Source organism: Hyaena hyaena, unplaced genomic scaffold (genome assembly GCF_003009895.1).
Source record: "Hyaena hyaena isolate Hyena2069 unplaced genomic scaffold, ASM300989v1 scaffold_38, whole genome shotgun sequence".
NCBI lineage: Eukaryota > Metazoa > Chordata > Mammalia > Carnivora > Hyaenidae > Hyaena > Hyaena hyaena.
The window spans coordinates 1,865,154-1,886,849 of NW_024080670.1; the positions used below are offsets into that span (position 1 = coordinate 1,865,154).

The 21,696-nt window shown below is 48.6% G+C and overlaps 1 protein-coding gene across 2 annotated transcripts in view; it reads right to left on the reverse strand.

Moving 5' to 3' along the window:
- Positions 1 to 21,696, reverse strand: part of ABL1 (ABL proto-oncogene 1, non-receptor tyrosine kinase) — a 140,153-nt gene that overhangs the window by 31,926 nt on the left and 86,531 nt on the right. The window contains exons 1-2 of one of the 2 annotated variants that reach the window (XM_039229624.1): positions 17,170 to 17,287; positions 112 to 285 (exon numbers count right to left, since the gene is read on the reverse strand). In XM_039229624.1, the coding sequence (XP_039085555.1) occupies positions 112 to 285; positions 17,170 to 17,248 (253 nt within the window). In that variant the 5' untranslated portion in view covers positions 17,249 to 17,287. Of the gene's footprint in view, positions 1 to 111; positions 286 to 17,169; positions 17,288 to 21,696 lie in introns of those variants that run through there. The other variant, XM_039229623.1, reaches the window with a different exon arrangement.

The following is a 21,696-nucleotide window of genomic DNA, read 5'->3' on the forward strand; positions in this document are numbered from 1 at the left end:
CTCTCAGAAATAAATAAAACATTAAAAAAAATTTAAAAATGCTCTTTCAAGCCATGGTTTCCCCCTGATTTCTGTCTCCTGCAGCCCCCACCAGCCCTGCAACCCTTTTACCTTTAGTGATGCTTAGGGTATTGTCCCCACTGGCCACAAAATCATACAGCGCAACAAAAAGGTTGGGGTCATTTTCACTGGGACCAGCGAGAAGGTTTTCCTTGGAGTTCCAACGAGCTGCTTCGCTCAGACCCTGGGGCTCAAAGTCAGATGCTACTGGCCTCTGAAGGGCTTCTGGAAGAGAAAAGAAGAAAGGAAGAAGTGGGGGCGGGGGGATTCGTTTTAGTCTCAGAAGCAAAAACAGTCTGTTTCCATCACTATACGTTTCTAATTTATTTCTTTTTTTTTTTTTTAATATTTTTATTTATTTCTAGGAGAGAGAGAGAGACAGCGTGAGCAGGGGAGGGTCAGAGAGAGAGGGAGTCACAGACTGAAACAGGCTCCAGGCTCCGAGCTGGCAGTCAGCACAGAGCCAGACGCGGGGCTCGAACCCACGAACCGCGAGATCATGACCTAAGCGAAAGTCGGACGCTTAACCGACTAAGCCACCCAGGCGCCCCTCATTTCTTAACATCGACACGCGTTTTGTATGAATACGAAAGGTGGTATAATAAAAATGTGGATTCTTCCTTCCCCAAATCTTGTGAAAAGCATCAAGCATTTTCCTCCCAAAGTGATTACTGTTCCTAAATAGCTTCAGCTTTTTACACTCACTAATTCAAAATGAACTCAGTTAAAAACGGGAAATAGTCCAGGGCACCTGGGTGGCTCAGTTGGTTAAGCATCTGACTCTTGGTTTCAGCTCTGGTCATGATCTCCCGGTTCATGGGTTCGGGTCCCATGTCAGGCTCTGTGCTGACAGTGCAGAGCCTGCTTGGGACTCTCTCTCTCTGCCCCTCCACCCCACGTCTCTCTCATTCTCAAAATAAATAAATAAATAAAACTTAACAAAACAGGGGCACCTGGGTGGCTCAGTCAGTTAAGTGTCCAGCTTCGGCCCAGGTCGCAATCTCATAGCTTGTGAGTTCGAGCCCCACGTCGGGCTCAGTGCTGACAGATCAGAGCCTGGAGTCCGCTTCAGATTCTGTGTCTCCCTCTCTCTCTGCCCTTTCTCTGCTCATCCTCTGACTCTCTCAAAAATAAACATGAAAAAATTAAAAAAAAAAACAAAAACACAAACGTGTAGCTATTGTTCACTATAGGATCAAACAGTTCATTATTTTTTCCTGAAGTTTCCTTTTTTTTCTTGAACTATGCTCAAATTTGCTAGAATTTCTCTGTGATATGCGGGAGAATTTTTTTTAAGCTAACAAATCTACTCCAAGTGGATCTTAATAGTCATAGGATATTATGGATTGAAATCTGAATACTCATTTAAGGAAACTATAATAAGAAATCAACCTTTATAAAAGGAGGGAAAGGGGAAAATTCTGATTTTCCTATAGGAAGCCAAACCGAAACGGCAAGAAAATTATTTAGGGGCACCTGACTGGCTTAGTTAGTGAAATGTGCGACTCTTAATCTTGGGGTTGTGAGTTCAAGCCCCATGTTGGGTGTGGAGGTTAGTTAAAAAATACAATTCTTAAAATAACGATAAAAAGAAATTCCCTCTTTATAGATTTGGAGGACCCCGCCCCCAACATCCTTGCTTGGTCAGTAGCCCTCATTTCAGGAATGGGCCTGACTCTGCCAGTATTCACTCCCCAAAACAAAAACAAAAACACACCACTGGAGGCATCCAAGACATATGAGGGACAAGGCTAACCTTCCAGAAACACCACTGGAGAAGTTTCAAAAGTGGTCTTTAAACTATCTCACTGGGGGCACGTGTCTCAGTGGTTCAGCTGGTTCAACATTCGACTTCAGCTCAGGTCATGATCTCACAGTTCATGGGTTCGAGCCTTGCATTGGGCTCTGTGCTGACAGCTTGGAGCCTGCAGCCTGCTTCAGATTCTGTGTCTCCCTCTCTCTGCTCTCTCTGCTCATGCTCTCTCACTCTCGCTCCCAAAAATAAACGAACATAAAAACAAACAAAAACCTCGCTGGAATGACCTGATACAACATTAAAAAAATGAGGGTCTTTTGATGCTAGCTTTTCATACTCCTGATTGAAGTAAACCTCCAGGAATTCTTTTGCCTGAAGAGTAAATCCCAAATTATGTCATTACTATGTTTGCTCATCTCATTTTATGAATCATGAGGGCAAAGATAATTTCAGGGAAGAGGGTCCTGTAACACAGCCGTTTACTAGAAGGGAGTTAAGGCCTGGGTGACAGGTCAGGCCCCCACTCTCTCGAGGATTCACAGGGCTCTAAAAGCACGCCCAGGGGCGCCTGGGGGCTCAGTCGGTTGAGCACCCAACTTTGGCTCAGGTCATGATCTCATGATTCGTGGGTTCGAGCCCTGCTTCGGGCTCTGTGCTGACAGCTCAGAGCCTGGAGCCTGTTTCAGATTCTGTGTCTCCCTCTCTCTCTGACCCTCCCCTGCTCATGCTGCCTCTCTCTCTCAGAAATAAATAAAACATTAAAAAAAAAAAAAAAAAAGCATGCCCAGCACCATTGCAATCCAGGATTGATCAATTAACCGAAAGAAGCTGGTTACTAGGATAAAAATTTTTTTTTCCGTAAACATGTATGTTCTCCCACCCCCACCTGAATGTATGTTGGTCTGCTGGCCTTGACCCTGCAGGGACAAGGCCTGTCCTTTCCAAGGTGGGCATGTGCAAGAGCTTATTCCCGGCTTCAGTTTGCTGCCGGCCCAGGGGGGACATGGGAGCCATGTGCCATCAACTGGCTTCCAATTGGCTCACTCACACCTGGTCGGCAGCACCGTGTAAGATCACCTGCCTTTCCTGAGTCTGTCTAAGGCATCCATCTGAATTTCACAGAAACAACTCTCTTCTTACAACGGCATTTCACGGGTTTATTAATCAAGTAATTAAAACAACAAGTGTATCTGACATAAAGAGATCTGGAAAGAAACATAAGGGGCTCTTGGTGTGGCTGGAGCAGTAAGCGGCAATGGACAGTGGTGGGGTAGCTGCCCCAGACTGAGGGTCCCTGGCACTGGGGAGGCAGGCATTACAGGAAGTAGAGCATCATGGTCAACCCAAGGAGTCGGCAAGTCGGTTGAGTGGAAGCGAGTCAAAAGAGCTTCTACTGTGGTTTTATATATATATAACTATATATACAACTATATAACAGTTATATATGTAACTGTTTTATTTATTGAGAGAGACAGAGAGAGACAGAGAGAGAGGGAGAGACAGAGAGAGAGAGACAGAGAAAGAGAGACAGAGACAGAGCATGAGTGGGGGAGGGGCAGAAAGAGAAGGAGACACAGAATTGGAACCAGGCTCCAGACTCTGAGCTGTCAGCACGGAGCCCGATGCAGGGCTCTAACTCGTGAACTACAAGATCATGACCTGAGCTGAAGTCAGACACTTAACCGAATGAGCTCCCCAGGCGCCCCTACTATGGTTATATTAAGTAACACCATTAGCCTAGGATTCTTACCAAGACAGAGCTCTTGGGGAGGGATGGGGGGGGGGGCAGAAATGGACCAAAGCATGAGTAAGCAATTCACAGAAGATTTAAATTACCATTAAACTTGGGAAGCAGGTGAGGCCTGGCTAATAATCAAAGAAATGCCAATTCCTCATCAAATTGGCAGGTCCATTTTCTCGAGGCTAAGTCAGTGTAAGGCTTCAATGAACGGAACTCTCGAGCAATGCTAGTGGCTGCTTTAGGAACTGCTATACACTTTAGGAGGGCAACTTGGAAATACAAATAGAACCTTTGATTTACCTCTAGGAATTATCCTGAGATCAACCCAATTATCTCTATATACTGATTTTTTAGTATACAGAATTTCTATATGCTGATACTTTTTGAGAGATGATATTTTTTGAGAGAGAAAGAGAGAGAGCACGAACCTAAGCCGAAGTCAAGATGGACACTTGGCCGACTGAGCCACTCAGGTACCCCTCTATATACTGATTTAAAATTTTTTTTTGTTTTATTTATTTTTGAGACCGAGACAGAGCACGAGTGGGGATGGGGCAGAGAGAGAGGAAGACACAGGATCCGAAGCAGGCTCCAGGCTCCGAGCTGTCAGCACAGAGCCCGAAGCGGGGCTCAAACCCACGAACCGTGAGATCGTGACCTGAGCTGAAGTCGGACGCTTAACCAACTGAGCCACCCAGGTGCCCCTCTATATACTGATTTTTAAATAACAGCAGGGAAAAGGAAAAGTACAAACAACACGGAAAAGGAAAAGGAAAGTACAAAGCATCTATCAATGAAAGGTAGATCAGTTTGCGGTCCAACCTTAATACAGAATACATTCACAACACCATTCAAAATATTTTTAGAAAAAACAACTCTTGGCTTGGGAACGCACGATAACGCATTAAGCGCTTGTGTTACAACCGGTTATTTGCGGCATGACCCCGATTTTGTAAAACCTGGAAAAAGTACAGAAGGAACTGCACCAAAATGTGAACAGCATTGACACGGGGTGGCTGATGTGCCCACAGTGCCGTTGAGAGTAGTTAACGCTGGGGGGGGGGGGCGGAGTTACAAACCTATAACATCTGCTTTATTCTTTTCTACTTTTTGGCCTGCTTCTCACAATGGATGTGGCTTGTTTTTGTGATTCAGAAACCAATTACCAAAATAGAGACACTGCCATCACCAAGAGAAGCCGGCTGACACTTCCATAACTGAGCATCCAACCTGAAAAGGAATCTCCTCGAGCTATCCTGAACAAACATTCGTGCACCTCCCTCTGGAGCCCCAACCTTGTGGCCATGAGCACACAGCTCTGGCAGACCAGGCCCGCACAGGAAATTAAACCCAAGTCATGAATACAGAAATGCTTTTCTTCTCAAATGCCATTTGACCTCTTCTATCAAACATTCTGCAGCATCTGGATGTGATCAAAGTTACATAATCAGGGGAAGTGGCCTGGAAAACACCTGGACGAGGCAGAGGGCTGACCCTCACCCAGGGGTGCCTGTGGCTGTGAGGTCTGGGTTCAAGAGGGACCGTCCCAAATGTGGAGCCCGATGCTGGGAATTTCACGCGAGGGGATGAGCCCTTCGTCAGGAAGGAAAGGGCCTCCCACTGCTTTCTGATTCAACAGGACGTCAGGAAATCCAAGGCAGTCTCTCGATTTTTCTCCCCAGTTCTTGCTCCATTCCACAAATTAATGGCCAAAACCCAAAGGGAAGTATCGCTCATGCCTCTGGATGGACACACCGAAGTATAGCCACAGTTCGACACCAAAACCTTCCAGTCAATTCCCAATACAGGCTGATGTCAAAATTGACTCACGATGTATAAATGCCAAGTTCCTTGGTTCATTTCATAGTGAACTGTGCTCGTCAGCCATAAAAATGATCACAGCCTACAAGGCCAACACTGCAAAATGTACTTAAACCTTCCTGGCTTAACGCGGGGACTTCTGCCAGGGCCGCTGTCAGGAAGTTAGACCCTTAAAGAAGGCCCGAGGCTTCATTCAAAAAAGATGCCCCAAACAGCTCCCCTTGTCTGTTCTTCCAGTGGATCTTTTGGCTATTTTTAAGCCTTGGGAAAGAAATTTCAGCATCTGTTGGGGCGCCTGGGTGGCTCAGCAAGCTAAGCGTCTGACTTCGGCTCAGGTCATGATCTCACAGTTCGTGAGTTCGAGCCCCGCGTTGGGCTCTGTGCTGACAGCTCAGAGCCTAGAGCCTTCTTCCGATTCTGTGTGTGTGTGTGTCTCTCCCTGGCCGTCCCCTGCTCATGCTCTCTCTCAAAAATAAACAAACATTAAAAATTTAAAAAATAATAATAAAGAAATTTCAGCAGCTGCTATTACTCTTCCATTATTTTTAGTGAATATTTTCTGCCACGTCCTGAGTCACATTTGAAATTTAAAATTTTATCTTCAAAAGAGCCTCTCACCCCTTTTTAAAATCCTTTTGTGGTTTTACCATACTGTTAATGAAAACGTTCCCACTCACCCATAAAACTCAGGAAAAGTCATTTTTTTTATATAGCCTATTTTTGAGACAGTGACAGAGCATGAGTGGGGGAGGGGCAGAGAGAGAGGGAGACACGGAATCTGAAGCAGGCTCCAGGCTCTGAGCTGTCAGCACAGAACCCGCTGCGGGGCTCAAACCCACGAACCACGAGATCATGACCTGAGCTGAAGTCGGACGCTCAACCGACTGAGCCACCCAGGCGCCCCAGGAAAGTCATTAATTAGCCAGCTGAGCACCAAAAATGGTGGGGGGGGGGGGTGGTTGGGCTCCAACTATGAGAAAATCAAACTGTTTAAAAATCCCGTAAGAAATGATGCCACAGAACTCACTGGGCCCAGGTCTGTTTAACTTACTTCCTCAAAGTATACTACGAAAATGGCTTGGGTCTTTAAAGAACAATTTAAAGACTCTCTTATACAAAAATAATCCTTTCTTAAAGTTGTGAGTCAGTGATCAAAAATGTTTACGAAGATTCTCAGATAAGGCATATCGATCTAGACTTCCAGGGGCTGCCCCTGAACCCATCGGGCAAACAGGAAGAGAAGTAAAATGTCTGTGACCTTCAGAGGCCTGGTGGGGGGGGTGGTGAGGCTACTTCGCAGAGCTAAGGGGAGGGGTGATTTCACCTCCAGGAAAAACACGCCTGGGAAGCTTCCCACCTTCCTGCAGGTGCTGGTGGCTCAAGGCCACGTTCAAGTACAGAGCAGCTGCCTGGGGAGGGGGGGGGGGGGGGGGGGGGGGGGGGGGGGGGGGGGGGGGGGGGGGGGGAGGGCGTGTCCGCTTGCTGAACATTCCCTTTCCTTTTGCTTGCATTGGATTATTTAAACTCTTATTGCTTTATTCTTATCTCCTCTGTGGACCTTCCACTATCACCCTCCAGTTCAAGGAATCTCTGTAATTCAGAAATCTATAAAACAGATCCCTCAAAAACGAGGGAAAGGCTTCGTGTTTTATTTCATAGTCGGTTCCAACTGATGAGATCATGCTGAGACTATTCTCAAGTCCGTATACAACAGCCTCCTACAGCTTTTTATAGTATGAGCTTAGAGGAAAAGTATGATTTCCCACAATCTGAACCTGACGAAAGTCACTGTACCTACGTTCTACACAGTCCTTTATTTTGTAATTTACACCCTCACCCAGAGCGGCTGAAATTATTTAAAAAACGGGCTTAGTTGAACGTGGCGTTGGCCTTAACTTCACACTCAACAACATCTTCCCAGCGCCCCCAAGCAGTGTGTTTGAGGCCGGGGCAGGCCAGGGTGGCGGTGATGCAGATGCACAGGATCCCCCCACGGCCTCTGCTCCTCGGGGGAAGAACACAGCTGGTGAAACTGTATGCGGCCTCAAGAGCCAAAGTCAAACAGAAGACCAGCACTGCCCCGTGGACGAATTTCTAAGAATGCAGACAGTGGGGGCTGGGAGGCGTGAAGAGGCCCGCTCACTGGCGTTAGGAAGGGGATCCGGAGCAAGACATCGCCTAGCAAGGGAAGCGGGATTAACACAGGGACCCAAGGCGAGCCTGACACTGAAGCTATTAAGGGAGTGGCCTTCATCTGGGCTGTGGACCCCCTGGTGATGTCTGGGCATGGCTCCGGAAAAAGTCTGCAAATGCAGAGAATATGGGCGGGGGAGGGGCTGCAAAGGAAAACTGTATTGAAACAGTCCTCTAAGTCTTTTAAAACAATTTATATGTGATACAGCACGTCTTCATTAATGCATTAAATACATACATTAATGTATTAAATAACAAGATCTGGTAGTAACTACCATCATGTCAAAGTACCGACCCGTGTGAGTAATAATCACAACTGTTATGGGACGTGAAAATATCGGATTTCTACTGGTGACAAAGTCACAAATCCTGCTGATATTAGCAGGATAACCTACTGTGGTTGGTTACCTACATTCTTAAAAAAATGAAATACTAATTTTTGGTTAGCCGTTAGTGAAATGAAGTTCTAAAATTTTCCCATCCACGGACATGGGGCCCCTGAATTCTATCCCAGACCCCAAGGGCCATCCAGGTTAACAACTACACTATAGATTTGGTTCAGCAGAACCCCAGTAATCTGATGGGGAGAGGGGCCTATAGAGAAGGCTGCTATAACTTAGTGAGAAGTCCAAATTACGCAGTTTTCTTTTTAAATAAATGCAGTTTTGGGGCACTAGGGTGGCTCAGTCAGCTAAGCATCTGACTTTTTTTTTTTTAATGTTTTATTTATTTCTGAGAGAGAGAGAGAGAGACAGAGAGACAGAGAGACAGAGCGTGAGCAGGGGAGGGTCAGAGAGAGAGGGAGACCCAGAATCCGAAGCAGGCTCCAGGCTCTGAGTTGGCAGTTAGCACAGAGCCCGACGCGGGGCTCAAACCTACAATCCATGAGATCATGACCTGAGCCGAAGTCGGACGCTTAGCTGACTGAGCCACCCAGGCACCCCTAAGTGTCTGACTCTTGATTTTGGCTCAGGTCACGATCTCACAGGTTGTGAGTTCCAGCCCTGTGCAGGGCTCCATACAGACAATGCGGAGCCTGCTTGGGAATCTCCACCCCTCCCCTGCTCGCTCTCTCTCAAAATAAATAAACTTTAAAAGTCAATAAAAATAAACAAATAACTAACTAAATAAGTAAATGCAGTTTTAGCACTTCCCAATGACAGGCATCCAAAGCATTAAGCTTAATGGGTTTCTGGAGAAAAGTCCTTTAAAAAATAACAAGTAGGGGTGCCTGGGTGGCTCAGTTGGTTGGGCGTCCCTGTGGAATTCGGCTCAGGTCATGATCTCACAGTTCGGGGGTTCGAGCCCCCTGCTGGGCTCTGTGCGGACAGCTAGCTCAGAGCCTGGAGCCTGTTTCAGATTCTCTGTCTCCTCCTCTCTCTGACCTTCCCCTGCTCACGCTGTCTGTCTGTCTGTCTCTCTCTCTCAGAAATAAATAAAACATTAAAAAAATAAAAATAACAAGCTAGTTAAAATTAGACCACAGTTTAAATATTTCCCCCAGAATCTTTACATTATGATGCTCCTAGCAAATCAGGTTCGGAACACTGAATCCTCCATGCTGTCTCTCTCAGCACTCCAAGCAGTAGAGCCTTTCTGAAAGACACACAGAGCCAGTCTCCTCCACCAGAAAGCAAAAACATAAGAAGAATTCTGTATCGCTTTCTGAGACCCTGTTACCGGAGCCGGAGCATAGAGACCCATGTAAAAGAGCACCTCATCCGAACCACTCTGCACACGACGCCCTCCGTCCCCCACCCCTGCCTCGCCCCAGCCAAGGGTCCACCCACACCGCGGCCACTTTTCCTCCTCAATCCTCCTGATCTCTCATCCGTGTGAGAGATCGTTTAGAGGGGTCGTTCTAAAATGCGGGTCTGTCTCCAATGACAGCCCCATGGAGACGGCCGCCGCAGAGCCGAAGAGACCCCGTGCCCTGCAGGGCAGGCGGCAGCTGCAGACAACGGGTCATCATTCCCACCACCGCTCACAAGTCCGAGCTCCCGAAGCAGGTACATGAGGCCCTTCAGGGTCAGGGCTGCAACCAGCTTCTCCCACCACCCCTGGGTCCCCGTTCTGGCCTCCCCGGGCCCCTGGCAGCTGCCCCCACCCGGAGCTTGTTGCTGCCCCGGCCTGTGAGCACTCTGACAAGTACTGTTTACTCTCTCTGTGATGCCTCCCCAGCCTACTCCCCATCCTCCCGGCCTCACTCCTTCCAGTGAGCCTGACTGGTCCTTCCTCCTCCCTGCACCTCACCCCTAATCCATTACTTCCCCGTCACCTCTTGGTGAGGCATCTGTAAACCTGGGCTCCAGGGTGGACAAACCTTGTTTAAATCTCAGCCTCCCAGGTCTCAAAGACATTCATTTCCCAGCCTCAGTCTCTCCATCGCACAACAGGGCAGCAACAGTATCCACCTGACCAGGCCCAGGCTCCACGCACACCGCAGGTAGAGAATTTCTGCACAAATGTCACGTGTGTGGTACCTGGCCCTAGGGCCCTGCACCGCCAGTGCAAGTACTTCATTCATTATTGTTCCCACCATACTGTGAACTCTGGGGTGGAGGCCAGCATTCTTTTTCTTAATGTTTATTTTTAAGGGAGAGAGAGAGAGAGATAGAGAAGGAGAAAACGAGTGGGGAAGGGGCAGAGAGAGAGGGAGACACAGAAGCTGAAGCAGGCTCCAGGCTCTGAGCTGTCTGCACAGAGCCAGATACGGGGCTCGAACTCACGAACCACGAGATCATGACCTGAGCCCAGGTCAGATGCTTAACCGACTGGGCCACCCGGGGGCTCTCAGACCAGCACTCTTAGCAGAACCTTCACCTTGTGCCTCGGGAAGGCAGGACCCACAGCATCACTGGGTGTTTATTTAAATGAGCAGCGATGCAGAACCCCTTGCACTTGACTGTCTTTAGCAACAAAGTAAAACATTTAAGTCGTGCACTTGACTGTCTTTGGCAACAAAGTAAAACATTTAAGTCATAACTGAAGAGCGTACCTTACTTATCTGTGAACCTGCTGTAAGAACAGCGGCAATGATGGAGCAGGATGAAAAGCAGATGGTACGTTACCAAGAACGCTTTTGTAAAGATCTAGGAAATGCAATTTTTTTTTTTAATGGAATGTAAACCATGGTCAAGATCCTCAAACACAGTGGAACCTAAAAGTACGTTTCTCTGGGCTTCCAAAGACACAGGATTTGCTACGGTCCCGGAACAGGCAGATAGCACCTCCACACACTTTTTGGGGGGCTGTGGGGGAGGAAAGGTCCCCCAGATCCCTGCACTGGCTGCATTCAAACCGTGTGCAGTGAGCCCATGAGCCAGAGAAGCATTTAGTCTGTCACAGGCCTTTGGCGGCAGACTGGAAGCCTCCCTTTCTGCCTGCCAGGCCGGGGGTGGGAGAGGAGTCACTGCACATGTCCTGTTCCCGCTGAAAAGGTCATCAAGGACACCTGGGTCAGGTTAGATCCGACTCACTGAAGGGGCTCCCCAAGGGCAGGTGGGTTCCCGAGAATGTCCTGTTAGCCATTAATACTCCTATAGCTAATCTGAGTCATTGAACAGTGCCATAAAAAGGTATCCGGGTTCCAAAACTCAATGGCTAATTCCATTCATGGCCCGCGTTGTAAATTCAGGTTCAAGGTATTCAGTGTAGAGTGCTACTAGCTGAACTTGAGGACTGGCAAGATTGATACGGATTGGATCTTTGAAGAGAAGAGCCATGAGGTTCAAGTTTATGCACCTGAATGTGACAGCTGGTACTCACGGTCGCTTACTGAGTGCCAGCACTCTGCCAGGCACTTCACCTGCACTAACCGCGCCCCCTCACCCCCCATCCCCCCGTGAGCCTATTAAGCAGACTCTCCCGTGATGGGTGTTGGAGAGGCCAGGCGATGGGGGCAGAGGCGAGGTTACCTATGTGCCTCTCCCACGGCTTCCCACCCACCAGTCTGCATGGCTCGCACTCAGCCCCTTGCACTGCTCGCTCTCGTTCTCTCTCAGGATCTTCCTCTGCCCACCTCTGCCATCCCCCGTACCGTGTCCCCTGTGCTCTCCCGTTCTGGGCTCAGCCTCTCTCCTCCTGGTCTCCTCCCTCTCCTCCTTAATTCCCACCATTTCTCTGTCCCCTCATCTGTGTGCCTTCCGTGTCACCACCACCCAACACAGACAGCGTAACGAAGTACCTACGGTGCGGATTAAGAAAGAAGGATCTGAACGCCAATTTCAGAGAGTAACAACTCTCATCATCTGAGGGCAAAGTTAGACTCTCAAATGTCAGTAATTAGCAAGCCGTTTCTCCAAATGGCTTTGGAAGTATAACTTCACGAGGCAAGAAGACAAGATTGACCATAATTTGCTCTGTGTTCTTTTTTTAACCAAGGTACTCTTGGGCCCAGCCGACAACGAAAAATGACTTAATCTGCCCTGAGACTCAAACTCGGGACCTTCAGTTTAGGAGACAGACACTGTGCCAGCAGCACTAAAAAGGGCAGCTAAGACTGTCCATAATCTGGTAATTATTAAAGCTGGTGATGAGTATAAGCACTTCAGTGCGCTGTGTGCTTTTGTTAGACACTTAGAATTTTCCTTTAAAAAAGTAAAAAAAAAAAACAAAAACAAAAAACAACCAACCAAACCCCAAAAAACTAAGAATTTATTTTATGAATCTTTCTGGGTATTTAATTATGATCTGCTATGACAGAGGAAAAGTTAAAGTCTTCCAATAGCCCACTTGATCTTTCGTTCTTGTATTTATTTTTTATCTTTCCCAGCTTTATGGATATGATCTACATATCACATTGTGAGAGTTTCAGGTGTACAATATAATGATTTGCTGTATGTAGAGATTGCGAAAAGATTCGTTACTGTAAATTTAGTTAACATCCATCGCCACACAGTTGCAAAGCTTTTCCTTATGATGAGAGCCTTCAAGATCTACTCTGTTAGCAACTTTTAAATACACAGCACAGTACTGTTAACAACAGTCATCATGTTGTACGATGTTGTTATGTAACTTCTCAGTCGACAATTTTTCCTGTGTCTATTTCGGATCCGTGATTACAACTGGCAAAATTATGACCATTTTAGAACAGGGTAATGAGTGGTAGATGTACAGTCTTCACATATTTGGGGCTGCGGAAAGAGTAAGAGGCCAATCATAAACCAGTGGGATTCTTCTTCCGCAATCAGAACGTTCAGCATGAGCGTAAGAAAGGATGGGGGGGAGGGGCGCGGGCTGGCTCTGCAAGGAGCGCGTGTGACTCTTGATCCTGGGGTTGTGAGTTCGAGCACCACACTGAGTTTAGAGAGCACTTAATAAAATTAAAAAAAAAAAGGATCAGGAAAAGGGAAGACCCTTTCCCTTAAAACCGATGATGGAAGTATTATTTGTATGCATCAAAGCAACCTTGGAAACAAATGGTCTTGTTAAGAAGAAAAACTATGTGTAGGTTCAGCTCGATTCTAGCATGACTTCAGCCACTGAGAAACGGGCAATGCCAACACTTTAGACTGCTCAATATTTGTTTAAAGTAACAGCTGGCACGGGCTAACACCCTGCTCTGTGCCAGGTTCTATGTGCCACAACCTAAATGAAATCTCTCACGCAAATCTCCCAACTCAACGAAGCAGGGCCTACCTCGAGTCCTATCTAGAAATGAGAAGGCCGCCGAGGCTCAGAGCAACGTGCCCAGGACCGGCGGGCGGCGGGACTGGCATCCGGGCCCAGGCCGGCTGGCTCCGGACCTGCGGGTCTCACCTGAGAAGGGGACCCTGCAATGTCCGACCCATAGAACTGTCTGCACTTAGGGACATCTCAAAGGAACCCCGCGTGGGTACGGATACAAACACTTGCATTTTATTGGTTTCAAAACTTTTCAATCAACTTTTGAATCATCTCCCAGACCCTCAAACCCACCCTCTCAGGTTGGCTGCACAGAAGATGTTTGTTCTTTCGGGGTCAGAGGCAAAGAGATGGAGAAGCTGAGAGAGAGGAGACAAAAATGGATCTCCTGACTCCAAGTTCAGAAGTCGGTCCAAAGGGCACAGGGGCCTTCCTCCTCCTCTCCAGAAACCTTATAGCACGGGCATGCAAATGAGGTGAGGGTGTCTACAAAGTGCTTAGGCCCAGCGCCTGCCCAGCCTGCCCATCACAGCATAAGTGCTCAACAATCTTAATGTAACCTCAGGCCTCAGGCCAGAAGGACTGGCCGGCCTTCCATCAGGTTCCTGAAAGAAGCTGGCATTTTCTTTGTTACTAAACAAGGGAAGCACATGATGGGCTCAGGCCAGGGTATTTAGAGAGAGCGCCTGAGCTTCTGGGCGGCAGCCGTTCTAACAGTGTGTCTGTGTGGCTGGCACCACATAAAGAATTTGCCAGAAAGTTAACTGCTGAAAAGAAGCATTTTAGAGCGGCCCTTGGAATACATTTTCAAAGTTCAAGAAGAGTTCACTTTACAAGACATTAAATTTTGATTCCACACTCCAGAACCAGCATGCCCACGGACAATATTCATTTACAATGTATGCAAATACAAACATAAAGAAAAGTGAACTGGAAAAAAAAAATGAATTCAAATGGCCAGTGTTCAGGGCACCCTGGTTGGCTCAGTCGGTGACGCGTCCGACTTTGGCTCAGGTCATGATCTTATGGTTCGTGGGTTTGAGTCCCACATCAGGCTCTGTGCTGACAGCTTGGAGCCTGGAGCCTGCTTCCGATTCTGGGTCTCCCTCTCTCTCTGACCCTCCCCCACCTTTGTGATTGTGCGTGCGCGCGCGCGCTCTCAAAAATAAATAATAAACGTTAAAAAAAATTTTTTTAATGGCCAGTGTTCATGTTTTCTTCCACATCTCTAGGGTGAAGCAATAATCATAAAGTTGGGTGTTTGAAGTCAATCTAAGCTAAATGTGGTCCTGGTGAATAGATACTGCTATAAACACACATTTTCACGAAGTTGGAACACAAATTTCAAATGTTATAAATGCTTCTTATATGCATACAATATTTCCAGAAGACACATAAGGAACTCTGGAGTGACTGCATCCGGGTAGGGAAACTGGATAAGAAACACAACTACTTTTCACTAAATACCCTGTTAGCATTTTTTAAATCACATACAGCTGTTTTAATGTACAATGAAATTTTTTGACTTCTGCTAAAGATGATCGTTTTTATCAGTATTAGTTTTCCCGGAAAGAAAGAAAGAACAGCCTTATTTGAGACATTCTTGAAGGTACCATTTCCACACCCACAGAGAGCGCCGAAAGTAACAATCACAGTTGGCAAAGCACAGAACGGCTGGAACTGGGCTCTCTGCGGCCAGACGGTGTGGGTTCAAATCCCAGCACTGCCACTTGCTAGCTCTGGGGCCTTGGACAAGTTCCCTAAGCTTCTGGTGCCTTAGATTCATCATCTGTAAAGTGAAAGGACCGCAGGGCCATCACGAGAAACACGCACACTGAATCAGATACTGAAACGCTGCTTGGCATACAGTAAGCATTTAATTGTTGCTTTGACAGCTAGGCCTGGGCAGCGCGGCACATGCACGATCAGGTCCCAATTGTGGCGGGAACCATCTTTGACAGAATGGAAAACCTGACCGTATTCAACTCTGTGCCCTGAGCTGCCTGCGCCCTGAGCGGGCGTCAATAAACACTGATTGACTGATTTAGGATGTCAGTAAAAACGGAAAGGCTGGATTACTTATCCAGATGTTGACAACTGCTCCTCCCCAGGGACTCCTAGAACGTCCACTCCTCTAGAAGCAAGCATGGAGGTTCGTTAAATTCTCTCCACTTACACAACAATTAAATGTAACAGTGAAACGAGGGAAACTCGGTAACAAGGAAGCAATCCTAGAGTGATACCTTCTTAGTCGCAGCCTTAAACCAAGGCAGGTCTGTGGTACCAGAATCAGGGTTTTCTGAGACTTGAGGCTACAAGTATTCAAGACAGGAAGCAATAAGACACTTTAGATTAGCTCCAGCCCCCCCAATAAAACCCAGCAATTCAACTTCGCACTAAATGTCCAGCTTACCCCAAGAAAACAAAACAACGTCACAGCAATGCCGTGACCTAAACTTTCCTCCCTCCCGCTCTGCAGCTACAAAAGTCCGTTCATCGACTCCGCCCGTGGGCGTCCATCTGCAAATGGAGATGATAATGCCTAACACTAACTCGATACAGATGTAAATGAGAATGTGCTCAGAATTTTGAGCAACTTGGAAAATAAGCGACGCATTAACTGAAGATGATTTTGGCTGCTTCAGATGCCAGCTTTTAGGGACAAATGAACCATCTCCTCCCTCCAAACGCTGGATTTTGGGAGCCGGCTGGAAGGCCCCAAATCGCAGACAGGGAAGTGGGGGAGGGGGGAGGTGAAAGTAAGGGGAGAGGTGTTTCACCTGCATCACTGGTGTTCATGGTTTAGGCTGCTTATGTGACTCCGGGCAGGCCCTAGAGTCAAAAAAAAAAAAAAAAAAGGTGACCCGTGAGGGTCCTGGTCTATTGGGGAAGGAAAAAAAAGTTGGAAGGAAAAGAGGCTAGACATGCAGGAGGCCTTCGTTCATTTCTCCTTCCTTTTACAGAGAACATTACAACTTCACGCACACTAGGAGAAACCCTCCTTGTTCTAAGTTTTTACATTTCTCTTCGTGTTTTAGGTCCCAAGTGAAAATGGCAGAGAAATACCCGCAGGATTTCGTCTGGGATGCCCAGTCCCTAAGTCAGATCGAGTTCAGGTTCAACAAGACGACCGCCACGCACCATCCCCGGTTCACTTTCTCTCCGTTGTTACTAGCGCAGAAAAGGCAAGAAACAGGAAAGGGCACAGGGGAGGAGAGAAGGAAAGGAAAGCAGAAGGGAACGAAGGCGGAAAGTGAGGTGCTTCTTGCCGCTGGTTCGTTAGGGAGCGAACCCAACACGAGGTTCCCCCTCCCCCGCCCAGTACGCGGGGCTCACAACGCCTTCCTAAAATGTGTAACTTCGCTTCCCCCATCACCCCCCCCCCCAAAAAAAAGGGAGAATTCCTGAGGCTGCTTCGTGGTCTGCAGATAAGATGGGGTTGGGGGTTGGGGGCGCGGGGCAGAAAGATCACTTGAAATTCCGTCTCCATAAATGGTAGAGCTGTGCTCCTTTCTTTGTACACGATACTTAATGAAAATCACATGTTTCACAAACGCGGGTCGACCTTTTTGACACAGAATTCCCAATCGCCGGTGGAGGGTCCACAACAGGGGCGCAGGGGGCCGTTCGGGCCTGCAGAGTTCGCTTTCTCAAACTTTCTCGGGGGAAAGAGCCCCGCAGCGGGGGGCCCGGAGCCCCCGCCCTCCCGGCGCGGGCTCGCAGTGGGGTTAGGGCGCGAGGACCCCGGCCCCGCACCCTCGCGCTCGGCCCGCGGCGCCCAGGCGGGGTCGCGGGAAAGACCCGAGAGAGAGCAAGGGGGTTGGGGGTGGGGGGGAGAAAGAGAAAGAGAAAGAGAAGGGAAGGGAAGGGAGGGGCAGGGAGGGCGCGGAGGGCGCGCGCGCGCGCGGGCGGGCGCGGCCCGGGAAGGCCAGGCCCGCCGCCCCGCCGCCGCCTCGAGCCGCCGGGCGCTCACCTTCCAGGTAGCAGCTGGAGGACGAAGACAGCCCCTTCTTGGACTTGCAGCCCACCAGCTTCAAGCAGATCTCCAACATTTTCGCGTGCCGGCGGCGTGGGGGGGCCGGCGGCCCCCGCCTCGCTGCGCCGCGTGCTCAGGCCCCGCGCGCCCTCCCGCGCCCCGGCGGCCCCGCCGCGCCGCCTCGCCGCCGCCCCGCGCGCCCACCCATGGCCGCGGCCGCGTCTCCGTCCCCGCTCCGGACGCGCCTGTTAACAAAGGGCCCCGAGCCCGGCCCGCCAGGCCCGCCCCCGCCGCCGCCTTAACCCCCTCGGCGCCGCGCCGGCCCCGCTCGGCGCGGGCGATCGCCGGGCCCGGCCCGGCCCTGCCTCCCCCCCGCCTGCCCCCCACCCCCACCCCACCCCCGCCCCCGGGGCCGGTTCCGAGGCCCACGCGGGCGCCCGTTTCAAGTGCGGCGTTGAGTGCTTCTCAGCGCTGCTAAGTCCTAACGGCCCGAGAAAGACACCCGCTACCCCGGCTGCCAAGAGCGCAGGCCTGCCCGGCGCCACTTTTGCAGCCTCGAGCATCTCTGCGGCGGGAGCCAACCTGCCCCGCCGCCGGCACAGCTCCGCCCGGTGCGCGGGGCTCTGGCAAACGCGGTGGCCCCAAACTGGCGCTGACTAACGCAGCTTCCTCTGCCGCGACCAGTACTGGTGTCATTAAACGTCCACGGAGTTTGCAGTGGCGAAGGCTAACTCCGTGGGTGTATCAGGAATGAATACTCAGAGCCGGAAGCCGCACGACAGCCTCGCCGGTGTGCAACACATTTGCCAGATCCTACATTCGGACTAGGAGACGGTTGGAAACGCGAGGAGAGGTGCGAGTTCAAGTTTAAACAGAATTTCTGATTACAGTAAAGGGAGTTCAGCTTTCACAAAGAGAGCTCCTCAGAGGCAGGGCCTGGGTCCCTCCTTTGCCTTATTTTCTTCAACAGGGAATTTTTTTCCTTGTTTGGTAAGTGCCACGGGGTACCATTATTTAAAACCCATTTCACTGCCGTTCAGGGCTCAAATCTTTATAGCTCTGGTTAGGACTGATCATATACAGTATTATAACAAAACAACAATAATCACAATAGTGTATGGACACAAAATCAGAAATCTAGATCAGTGGGAAATAACAGGGAACCCAATCATACCAGAGAATTTAAGAAAAATCAGGTGTATTTCAACGACAATAAGAAAAGGATTTGCTTGGGGGGCTCAGTCAGTTAAGTGTCCCACTTCAGCTGAGGTCATGATCCTGGCTCTTGGGTTTGGGCCCCGAGTCGGGCTCTGTGCTGACAGCTCGGAGCCTGGAGCCTGTTTCAGATTCTGGGTCTCCCTCTCTCTCTGCCCCTCTTCTCTCCCCACCCCCCGTCTCTCTATTATAAATAAACATTAAGAAAAAGAAAGGTAACATATATTTCAGAGCAATTGTTGGTTAAGAGATGGTGGCTCCGAATGGTCAGCCCCAGAAGGCAAAGCTGGGCTCATTTGTTACACTTCCCAGCCCCTCCTCTAGGTATCTTGGAATGGCTACGAGATAGAGTAACAAGATCTTCACAAGATCTTCACAAGATCTTCACAAGAGCTTTGGGTAGGTCTGCCAAACGTAGCACAGAACAATTCACACTTGGGCTGGACCTGACCAGTATGTATCACTGGGGTCCCCAGCCAGGGCATTATTAGCTTTTCAGAAGTCTCCTACCAAATTGTGAGCAGCGTACAATAAGTGTCTTTACCCAACTGAGTCGTTAGTGTCGTGGTACCAGCCCAGGCCTCATGAGCACCGAAGAAGGCGCGGGCAGGAAAGTACACGGTTCCCACCACTTGGACACACAAGGGACAAGTGCAGTGACTGCGGATGCCATCTGGAGTCTGAGAGGCACTGCCATTCCACGAGAGCCCGCAGGTAGTGACTGCTGACTAGCTCAGTGTTGTCTTTTTTTTTTTTAATTTTTTTAATGTTTTTATTTATTTCTAGGAGAGAGAGAGAGGGACAGCGTGAGCAGGGGAGGGTCAGAGAGAGAGGGAGTCACAGAGAAACAGGCTCCAGGCTCTGAGCTGGCAGTCAGCACAGAGCCCGAAGCGGGGCCCGAACCCATGAATCGCGAGATCATGACCCAAGTGAAAGTCGGGACGCTTAACCGACTAAGCCACCCAGGCGCCCCAGCTCAGTGTTGTCTTGAATCTTTCAAACTCCCCAATGCAGTGCCAGAAATAAAATGGAAAGGGTGCCTGCCCCCAGGAAGAACTGAAAAAAAAACAGTATCTGATTTGGTGCCGTTTTGCAAAGTTCGAGGGCTTTGGACAAGCAATGATAAAGCGATGTCTCTGATAGAACATTTCAGATTTAAAGAGCTATGTTCAAATTGGCAGCTTAGTGCCAAGAATTATACAGTGATAGGCATGTTTGTGCCTCTGACCGTATCCTTGAATACTCCCAGTTAATACAGTCCCCAATAGTTGTTTGCATGCGAGGCACTTTACGTTTGGATGTAAGTTTATTTTATTTTATTTTTGAAAACCTTTTTATGTTTATTTATTATTGAGACAGAAACAGAGCATGAGCGGGAGAGGGGCAGAGAGAGAGGGAGACACAGAAGCCGAAGCAGGCTCCAGGCTCCGAGCTGTCAGCACAGAGCCCAACGCGGGGCTCGAACTCGTGGACTGTGGGATGATGACCTGAGCCGAAGTCAGACGCTTAACTGACTGAGCTGCCCAGGTGTCCTGGATATAAGTTTATTATAAAAAGTGAGTGGCTATTACTAATATTCTCTTCTTGAATCTAAAATGATCTTATTCTCTTAAGTCCTCTTAAAATGAGTAATGCTTATAAACTGCATCCAAACCTTTTAAATTGTAGTTACAAAGCCATGCATCAACAGGTCTAGCAGAACACTCTGAATCAGCAACAACAGATACTGAAAAATTTGCCAGACTGCACACTACCGTACCAACACGACTACTCTTTTCAGATCCCACATTTGATGCTTTTGAATGAAACCCATTTGCAAGATACACAAAGCGCTGTTACAACAAGTAATGAAAGTGCTGTTCTTACAAGAACGAGAGGGGCGCCTGGGGGGCTCAGTCGGTTAAGCGTCCGACTTTGGCTCAGGTCGTGATCTCACAGTTCGTGGGATCAAGCCCTGAGTCGGGCTCTGTGCTGACGACTCAGAGCCGGGAGCTTGCTTTGCATTCTGTGTCTCCCTCTCTCTCTGCCCCTCCCCCACTCATGCTCTGTTTCTGTCTCAATAATAAACATTAAGAAAAGAATGAAAGGAAGACACGAGAAAGGTTTCCCTTGAACAACCTTAAACCCACGTGCGTGAACTTAAACAAGCAAAGAAACGAAAAAGAGGTGAACTAACTTGTTCGTCGTCTTGCATCCAGTTTGGGAAATAGGCTTTTAATGCGCACCTGATCTGTGCCGGGCGCCAGTAGTGACAACACTCCCGTGAACTCTGGGGAGTTTAACTCCGTTTCGCAGATAAGGAAACTTGGGGGGACGGGGGGAGGGTTCTGTCCAAGTTCACACAGCTCTGGAAGTGGTACAGTCCAGAGCCCCTGACCTTTCCAAGATGGCACATTATTTTCAATTTAAGTGAAAGGATAATATGAGCAAACCTAGAGGCTGAAACAAAAATCATTAACCGTTTGGGAAAATGTCTTAAAAGAAAATGATTCAGAGAATTCAAACTATTGAAGAATATTTTAAAATGTATTTAGATGTATTTTTTGCTTTTTATGTTTATTTAGAGAGAGAGTGCACGTGTGAGCGGGAGGGCGCAGAGAGAGAGAGAATCCCAAGAAGCCTCCGCGATGTCAGAGCAGAGCCCAACGCGGGGCTCAATCTCACGAACCATGAGATTATGACCTGAGCCGAAAGCAAGAGTCAGCTTAACTATGTAAGCCACCCAGACACCCCTACATATGTATATATATACACACACACATATATTTTATGTTTGTTTATTTATTTTGAGAGCAAGAGAGAGTGCTGGAGAGGCAGAGAAGGAGGGGGAGAGAGGGGAAGAGAGAGAGAGAGAGAGAGAGAGAGAGAATCCCAAGCAGGCTCTGCACTGTCAGCACAGAGCCTGATGCGGGGCTCGAAGTCAAGAACCGTGAAATCATGATCTGAGCCGAAAGCAAGAGTTGGATGCTTAACGGATTGAGCCACCCAGGCGCCCTAAAAACCACTGTTTTAGAAGAGAGAAGAGTTGCTTATTTTCACTGGGAACAGGACAAACAGGAATGGCGATTTCTAAAATTTTCTCATTTGAAACTTTTTTTTTCCTTAAACTAGGAAACCTGTAACTCTAGAACAAGTTACCAAAAGAGGACCCTTCTCCTAAAGATTTTAGGCTAGAGACCATTTTTTTTTCAGTCTGGAGTTCAGTCCTATTTAAATATGGGGGTGGGAGGGGCGGGGGTGTGTGTGCAGAAGTGAGTCCAGGGAAGGAGGCAGGGGCTGCAAGATGGAGGTCAGGTGGAAGGGAGGCAG